We start from the raw sequence: 8,974 nt of genomic DNA, 5'->3' as shown, positions 1-8,974 counted from the left end.
AGGGGGAAAACTATTTGGTGGGTGAGTCTCTTGATATTTCTAGAACAAGACTGGAACTGCAAACCCAGCAGGTGGGGGGTGTCTAAACAAAACGTTCCCCAACTCCGTGGCCAGTCCTTACCCAGGGTTACCTGCACAGAGGACTCAACCCGCTCCATATCTTGCTCTCAGTCCTAACACAAGCAGTTCTGCAAAGCACACAACTTTCCAGTTCCTTCAACAGAGGGTCAGTTTCCTTGAACCTAAGCCCGGGTTTGTTTGGGTGCTTTTTTTTCTTTTCTTCTTAGCCTGAATTTAACGTGGTCTTAAATCCAGAGAGTCCTCCTTAACTGGCTTTTATTTATTTATATAAGCAGGAACCCTACTTTGGGCCTTTTCTAGTTATTCAGAACAACAAAAAGCTTTGAGAGAATCCACCCAGCAGCATCTAGAGATGCAGCTTCCTCCCCAAGAGAACAATTTTAAAAAACCAAAGAGGCAGTGGAGCGGGGAGGGAACGGGAAGAGAAGGCTATGTATTAGTCCAAATAAAGTCATTAAAAAAAAAAAAGTTAATTCAAGCTGCAGGGTGCACAATGTGCACAATAAACTATCGTTTTATTTTGCTTATAAATAAGATGACTGTACTTTCCTCAAAATACAATTACTTAGGAAACCTTTGTAGAAATGGTGTCTTTACAAGTTAATAAAATTGGATGCTCTTTACAAGCGCCTGAAACCACCTCTTCCCCCTACTCCTGTGTTCCTCGTTGGCGTTCCCACCCTCCAGTAAATGCGTCTCAAGCGCGCCCTTTCCGGATTTGGATTAAGGGCTTTTCTTCTGCAATGCGTTTCTCCTATAAATGACGACAGTTAGATGGCCTTGTCCTGGTCTCCTCGCCTTGGTTTTAACGCGGGACAGGACTCATTCCCGTAGCATTGAGGATTAAACGAGAACATCTGAAACGGGCGCATAGTTGTATTTGCTGGTCAGTTTTCCCCAAACAAGGTACTTCCGGTTGACGTGGCTGGACTAATTTCCCGGCTAAAACCCCTGGGAGACCCTTCTGGGGAGGCGTCCTTGGTGGGCTGGGCTCCCGGTTTGTATTTGTTTGGGGGGGGGGGAATAGCAAAGGGCAATAAGAAATATCTGTGAACTTTATAATTTATTAGAAGCTTCTTAAGAAGTATATTTAAAGCCAAAGATATCTACATAAGTTACAAGGAAAAAAATGAAGGAAAGAGAGAAAGAAAGAGAGAAAGGAAAGAGACGTGCGCCGGGAAAGAACCAACTGCAGAAGATTTTACACAGATTTGTGGAAGTCCGTTTGAAAAAAAGGCTGTTTTCTTTTCTAAAATTGTTTTGATTTGTTTGGTAAATCGTTGCATTTTTTTAATCAAGAAAATATCCAGGCTACTAAAAACTATGGGCTTAGTCCAACGTTTCTGACAGCATTATACAGCTACAGGTTCACATCAAACATAAGGTGGGAGGGGGTGTAGTGATAGTACCAGTATCTCCATTCATCATCTGGGCTGGGGGTCTTCGCGTGTGCGCGGTTGTTGTTGGCTGGTTGAGAGGGAAGGACGCCGAAGTTTATTTTTTTGGGGGGAGGGGAAAATGCACCCACCCCTTGTTCCTGCGCTTTCATATGTACATACGAGCGTCCAGGGAGATCCAGGCCAAGCCGCCGGTCCTTCGGGTTTCCTGGGCCATCGACTTCTCCAGAGGGAACTTCAGTCTTCCCCTCTCCTGTGCCTGCCTGGCAGGACTCCTCTCCCACCCCACCTTCTCTGGTAAATGAAAAAGAGCGGGGGGTGTCCAGGGATGTGGGGGGTCAGCACTGAAGGCCAGCCCGCCCGCCCGGCAGAAGAGGGGGCCGAGGCGGGCGGCGGCGGCCCCTCACCAGGTCCTCCCGTATAGCAAGGTGGAGCAGGACATGGCCGTGCCGTAGTCCGAGCCGGAGGAGTTCAGGTGGGAGAGCGCGGAGACCTGGCTCTGCAGGGAGGAGGGGCTGCTGCCCGCGTGCTGCCCCAGGTCGGGCGACTGCCCCGCGCTGCTGGCCTGGTGGCTGGGGTGCTGGCCCAGGCCGGGGCCGTGGGCGGCGACGGTGATGGCGGTGGCGGCCGCCTGCTGCTGCTGGTGGCCCTGGAGCGCCGCCGCGCTGGGCGCGTTGGAGCCCGCCTGGCAGGGCTTGCCGTCCTTGACCAGCACCGGCACGGCCACGCGGCGCGGCGACTGCTGCTGCTGCTGCTGCTGCTGCTGCTGCTGGCACGCGGAGCCCTCCTGCTGCTGCAGCTGCTGCTGCGCCGCCTTGTCCTTGGCCTGCCGCTTCATCTTGTAGCGGTGGTTCTGGAACCAGATCTTGACCTGCGTGGGCGTCAGGTGGATCATGCTGGCCAGGTGCTCCCGCTCCGGCGCCGACAGGTACTTCTGCTGCTTGAAGCGCCGCTCCAGCTCGTAGACCTGCGCCTGCGAGAAGAGCACGCGGCGCTTCCTGCGCGGGGCGCTCTGCAGGGGGGCCATGCTCTTGCCCACGTCGCCCAGCGAGCCCAGGCCGCCCATGCCGCCCATGTTCATCCCCGACGACGGCCCCATGAAGCGGGAGACTGCGGGCAGAACAGCCGAGAGAGAGAGAGAGAGAGAGAGAGAGAGCGTTAAGCAGAAGCCAGTCCCCCCCCCCCCCCGCGCAGCAGGTCCCAGCGCGCGCGCGCCCGGGATCTAGGCCCAGCGCGGGCCTGGGACCGAGCCAGATTTCTGGATCTGTTCCAGACCCGGCAAGGACAGGAGAAAACCAGGCCCTTCTGCTCGGAATAGTTTAGAATTCCAGAAACGCTCACACCGCCAAATGCAAATTAAGCTCAAAACGCGCAAAAGTTTGCTTTGGAAAACTCGATGGACTTTGACGCTCTGCAAAGTCAGACCTCAAATTGGCAGGTTAACTGTGAAGTTTGGATCGCAGCTTTGCTGCTCTACAGATCTCCCCTGGGCTAAAGAATAAATCCAGCCACCAACCAAAAGAGAGCAAACCCTTCCTACAGAAGTGACAGAAGCAAAGCGGCCAGCAGGAAAAATGAGAATTCGGATTAAGAACTAGATACATTGTGCTGGTGGAAACACACGATCTATGCAGACCCCCGACTTAACTTTCAGGAAAACTGTTAACATCTTACCGCTTGTTACAAATTAACAAGGGTGGCCTTTTCTCCTCTTCCCATTTACTTATTACGCTTTTCTCACAGTTCACGACTTCTGTTTTACGCAATCTAGAAACTGATTATATACACGAAAGTGAATCCGTGTTGGGAACTATTTATTTTGAGGCTTTCGGTTATTTATTTTTGTTTTGTGCTGTAGAAACCGAACCGCCCTGACCTCATCTATAACCTGGGGTTTATTTGAGGGATTTCCTGGGCGTCCAAATATTTGATCTTTATTCACCCCCCCCTTTTCCCTTCCGGGTGCTTTTTATTATTTATGAAGGAGTTCCTTCCTTCCCCCACGGACTCCACGAAAGAAAGCCCCTCTCCTTTCCTCTCCTCTCTCCCCTTGAACAGAAGGGAGTAACCAAATGTCCATCCCCTCTTTCAGCCAAAGCTAGAAGGGAACCCAGAGAAGGTCAGGGATGGGTTGCAAAGATGGGGCAGGGTCCATATCAACCAGCCGGCTGGGAAGCTGACCAGTCTTCCACCCCCAGAACAGAGGCTCCCCGCTCTAACCGCTACCCCACACTGCTCCGCCTTGTCCGGGACCATGCAAAGGCTCCCCGAGGCTGGGGAAGGTGAAGAGGGGACGAAAGCCCCGCGGGCACTTACTTGTGGAGAAGCGCGGGTCCGGGTTGGCCCCGTACCACCCGGTGGCCGAAGCGCTGTTCCTCATGGTGTCCTGGTAGGGCGGGAGGTCGCCCATGTTGCCGTTGCAGTAGCCCCCCATGGCGGTGTGGGAGAGCTGGGGGACCCCGGCGGCTGTCATGTGGTAGGCGGCGGCGACCGTCCCGTTGTGGCCCATGGGGTGCTGCTGCATGCCGGGCTGCGCCACCTGCGCCTGCCTGTACGCGGCCAGCGGAGCCCCCAAGTTGCTGCTCTCCATGCCCACCTTCTTGTAGCTTTCCTCCAAGGGGCTCAAGATGTCAGACACTGAGAAGGGAGTCGTGTGCTTTGGGCTCATCGACATGATTCGGCGGCTGGGGGGAGAGGAGGGAGAAAAGGGAAAGGGGAGGCAAGTCTCTCTCTCTCTCTCTCTCTCTCGCTCGCTCTCCCTCTCCCGTCTCTCCTTTTTTTTCCTTTTTTTTGGCCAAATATTCTGCTGTGTCGCCTCCACGCCGATCCTGGACGAACACGTAACCGAGTGGACCGAGTCCGCCTTAATTGGATTGAGTGGAGGCTCCGCGCTGCCTTTCGTTTGTTTTAGCCAGACGCCAGGTTTTGGGCTGCCACCAGAGGCGGGGCGTAGGCACTAAAGCGACAAGACAATAGAACCCCACATCTTGCCCGAGATAATTAGCGTGCATGCTGATGACAAGGTAAACACCTTTCGCTTTTACTTCTCAGGCTGCCTTATCAAGATATTGAGAGAGATGTGGATATATTTTTAAAATGCCTTCGCCAGAAAAAAGGTCCCAGCCCTCCCCTCCCCCACTCAATCCATTTTATTTTGTTTTATTTTTCCTGGAAAAAGGGGGGGGTGATCTAACCCCTGTGTTAGGCATCCAAGGGGTTCTGAGTTAGAGGGGGCTTTATTCCTCCCCCTCCCGCGGCTGAGTTTTAAAAGAAAGCCAGTCCAGATCGCAGCCCTCCCCCAACTCATTTCCTCCCCACCCGTCCTCCTCCTACCTCAGTCTGAGCGGGGAAGGTCAGGAGTGGAGACCGGATTTAGCCCCCTCCTCCTCCCGCCGCCCCCCCCCCTTAGAAAGCACTAAAGGAGGAAAAGAACAGTCCCCGCAAGAAGCCACACGGGATGGCACGTTCATAAGTAGCCAAGTTGGCAGGAATCCCGTCTCTCGCCAGACATTGGACGGACCCTCGAGAGAGGCGCGGCGGGCTGAGGGGCCAACTCCTTGCGCCTTCTCAGTGCCGCTCAGGAGGCGGCCTGAGCTACAGAGCCTATATAGGAAGAGTGTCTGTCTGTCCGCACCGCCAGCCCCCCCCCCCGCCCGCGCCCGGGCAAATATCGTCCTCTCTGTCCGTGCAATCATCTGGTCGTTTTGTCTGCTGGTTACTCTGGAGGCAGATGGAGCGGGGGGGGGGGAGGTGTAAAGCGATTGTGGGGGATGACGGGCTGCTGGAAAACACATTAGAGCCAAGAGCCGTCGGTGATTTTCCCATCGGAAGGAGTCACGCGCTCCCGGCGCGCCTGGCGCTGATGAATCGGAGGCGCCGGGGATGGAGAGGACCCGCCAGGTCGCCGCCGCCGCCGGAAAGCGGCCTTTCATTCCCGAAGACTCTGCTCGGCCTAATTGCGGCCTCCCGGGTGTCAAGAGAAATCGAGGGCGCCCATCGAGGCGCGCTCACGTACGGGGCTGCAGCCACTCCCGATCCAGAAGCCGGTTAGGGCGCAGCACTCGGGGGAGGAGGCCCGGAGGGGGGCGCGAGTCGCTCCCCCTCCAAGTCCGTGGCGGGCTCCCCACTGATTGGCAACGGGCAAGGGAGTCACCCACTCCGAGGGCTCGCACTCGGGGAGCGCCCTGAGCCGGTGGGGGGTCGACTGTCCCGCAGGGAAGGCAGGCGAGTCGCCTCTGTTGGAGGTCCGGGGCAGGAAAGGCCGCTCTCCCCGGCCAGCGCCCGCCCTGCAGCCGCCCGGCCCGGAGCCTTGGCGTTGACTGCCAAGTCAGCTGCAGGCGCCTCGGCCGGTGGCGCTTCCGAAAGGCTGGCCCGAGCGCCTGGCGCGGCTTCCCGGACCGCCAACGGCCTCCGTCCGGAGCGGGCGCGAGTGGCCTGCGCTGGTGCCGAGGATCGCGGCGGCGCCTCGTTCGGGAGCCTCCTGGGAGCAGGGGTCGGGCCGGGGAGAGTCCCCCCCGCTCCTGGCCGGCCAGAGGCGAGCTTCCCCAGGCCGGGCTCCTGGCCGCAGCTTCCCAGCCAGCGACTCCCGCGCGAGAGGCAGCCAGTTCCATTGGGATGAATGGGACCTCCCGCTGAACCTGGTTGGGAGGGGGGATGTCAGCGCCTCCTTGGACGCAACTTGCTTTGCGCCTCGTGCACAAGTCTGAGAAGGAACAGCCGCCTGCTGAACCTGCCTCATCGCAGCGGCACTCCGCTCCCCAGGGGCCTTGGTCCTGGAGGGCCAGAGTCACCAGGGAGCGGGGCTGGATGTCTGGTGAAGAGAGGAAAGGTCAGACCTCGGAGCGCTAAAGCTCCCTCTGCTTTTCTGGAGTGAAACTGGGAAAGTTCACGGTGCTAAAGCGAATGCCGGAGGGCGACTGAGGTCATTTTTCTGAGCCTGGCTGTATCAGTCATCGTTCTTCTTCTCTGTTAATTGAATTATCAAAAATATTTTGTTAGTATTTTCTCCTCAGATGTTTTTACACCTGAGTTTTAGAGTGCCTGGCTCTTGGGGCCAACAACAACAACAGCAAGAACAGAGGAGTTGTGAGGATTCAGAATTGGATCCCATGTAGACAAAATGGTACAAGCTGTGCCAGACAGCGACTGGGCAACAACTAAAGAATTTCTTGAAAAGAGCTAATTTAATCCCAAGTATCCAAAGATTATCAATGTATATCCAGGGATCAGTATTTGAACTTTTTCTTTCTTTCTTTCTTTCTTTCTTTCTTTCTTTCTTTCTTTCTTTCTTTCTTTCTTTCTTTCTTTCTTTCTTTCTTTCTTTCTTTCTTTCTTTCTTTCTTTCTTTCTTTCCAAATAACCTATACACATGAAGGAAGCATAACCAGCTCTCTCAAAAATATTCAAAAAATTCAAAATACTTATCATTTTCATTAATTGTCTAAAATAATTAGTATCACTTGGGCAAAAAAGATATTTCTAATCAGTATATTAATATTTTAAGTGACACTTTTGAGGACAAAATATTTTTGCTGGGAAATATCAAGAGACTGGAAGATTTCCTTAAGTGGTCAGATCGACTGGTAGTGATGGGTGCTTTCTGCCAAAAGAAAATCTCAGCTGCCCTGCATTCACTTTTTTCTTTTTTAAATTAATTCACAAAAAGTTTGTTTTTAAAAAAATAAAGTTTCATTTATGCTGTTATAAGAACGAAGGTGAATTTTGAAGCCCTCCAACTCTTCCCCCACCTCTTCATTTTCTTCCTGTTAATCAGGAAGAGGGAATGCTTCCATTCTCTCTCCCCCCCCCCACACACACAGGGGGAGAGAGAGAGAGAGAGAGAGAGAGAGAGAGAGAGAGAGAGAGAGAGAGAGAGAGAGAGAGAGAGAGAGAGAGAGTTTTAGCTTGAATTCTCCAGCCATCAGGACGTGGGCATTGGGATCTGGAAGTACGTTAACATGGAAGAGACTTTATGCCACATAATTACATTGGACCTGATTCCCACCAGAAGAATTGGTCGAGTAGATGTTGCAAGAAACAGTCCGCAAATCAGTTATGCCTCTCTCTGTGCTTGAATTTAAGCGGACCACATTTGCAGTCCAGTCCCAAGGACGGTGTCTTGGAGTAACACTGCGCTGACTCAGACAAGGCCAACTCGGTGGTGCTTTGATTTTGCTGCAGGAGGCCACGAATTCCCGCAACCCCCCCCCCCCATGCAGTGCAATGGAGAAGTTCCTTCCCTTGACCGGTCCTCCCCTAATGGACTGGACTGGGCTTGGCCTGTTCTGGAGTGAAAAAAATGAGCCTTTACTCCAGAGTCGTCCAATCATAGTCATTTTGATAGATGAGTTGAATGGAGAGTAGCTCTGGGGGCCTGCTTTCCAGTTTGTCTTCACGGGGAAGGGGATCGAGCACCCCCCCTTCCGCTCTGGCTCCGAACACGGAACTAAGTTTCCCTCAATAATCCGCTTTGAATCCCGCAGGGCGTTCAGGGTGCAGGGAGTAGTCGCTGGTGAGAAGTTTCCTGTGCTCTGTTACCCCCTCCCCCTCCATCGCTTTCTCCAGAGAGCCCAGTCCTATGTCTGTCTGCTCAGAAGCAAGTTCCATTGTAGTCAATGAGGCTTACTTCCAGGAAAATCTGTACAGGATTGCAGTCTCGGTCCGGCTCCCCACTGATCAAGCCCACCCAGGCCCCCCTCCCCGAAACTCATAAGGAGGGTGTGTGTGTGTGTTTGTGTGTGTGTTGTTTTTGCTTTTGTTTTCCTTTGGAAATCTCCTTTTCCAGCTTGAGCTGGTTGGTGGCTGCGGCCTTCCCGGAATCTCCTGCCTCCTCCTCTTCACCGCGATCTTGTCTCCTGATCCTTCGGTCCTTCGGTCCTCCTTCACCTGGCTGGATAAGCAAAGGAGCCGAAAAAGAAGCCGGAGGAGGAAGAGGAGAGCCGTGATGCTTCGGGCCTGCTGGGAGGCTGGTTTGGGGCTTGGTTTTTCTCGGGAGTCAGCTGCGACCCTCTCATGCCCCCTCCCCGCAGAACGCTTCCCAGAGGCGAGGGGGACGCCTCTTCAATAGCTTCTGACCCCACGCAGTCCGACTGATAACACTCCAGATGCGGGGGGAGAAGGGGGCTTTGTCAAACAAGCGGTGCCAAATTCGGCCCAGCGCCTTCCCGCCTGCCTCCTCCGGTGGGGCGACGAGGCCCTCTCCAGCGAAGGCGTGCAGAGCCCTCCAAACGCCAGAAGCGGAGGAGCCCCCGCTCCCCGCCCTCAAATAGAGCTGCCGAGGTTCTTCCAAGGTGTAAAGAGAGAAGGCGCCATGGGGAGGGGGACCCGGCTCTGAACAGGCCCATCACGGGCCTTGGGGGGACCAGACGGTTTCTCTGGATTGGAGAGGAAGGAAGCCGGACAGTGAAACTCTCCTCCTCCTCGGCCTTGATGAAAGTGGCCCCGAAAACTCGCTCATTGTACAACCGTGGCAGCGCAGTTTGCGGGGGGAGTCGGGC

At 54.5% G+C, this 8,974-nt stretch overlaps 1 protein-coding gene across 1 annotated transcript; it reads right to left on the bottom strand.

The window, feature by feature from the left end:
* Window positions 1-1,881: 1,881 nt before the first annotated feature.
* On the bottom strand, window positions 1,882-4,152 carry NKX2-1 (NK2 homeobox 1). Its single transcript, XM_066636971.1, has 2 exons — window positions 3,795-4,152; window positions 1,882-2,588 (listed from the first exon to the last, which is right to left on the bottom strand). The coding sequence occupies exons 1-2, from the start codon at window positions 4,150-4,152 to the stop codon at window positions 1,882-1,884; spliced, it is 1,065 nt and encodes a 354-aa protein (XP_066493068.1).
* Window positions 4,153-8,974: the final 4,822 nt, after the last annotated feature.

The sequence above is a fragment of the Tiliqua scincoides genome, chromosome 1 (genome assembly GCF_035046505.1).
Source record: "Tiliqua scincoides isolate rTilSci1 chromosome 1, rTilSci1.hap2, whole genome shotgun sequence".
Taxonomy (NCBI): domain Eukaryota; kingdom Metazoa; phylum Chordata; class Lepidosauria; order Squamata; family Scincidae; genus Tiliqua; species Tiliqua scincoides.
Note: the sequence above shows the minus strand (reverse complement) of the source record. Positions and strands in the feature narration are given on the sequence as shown.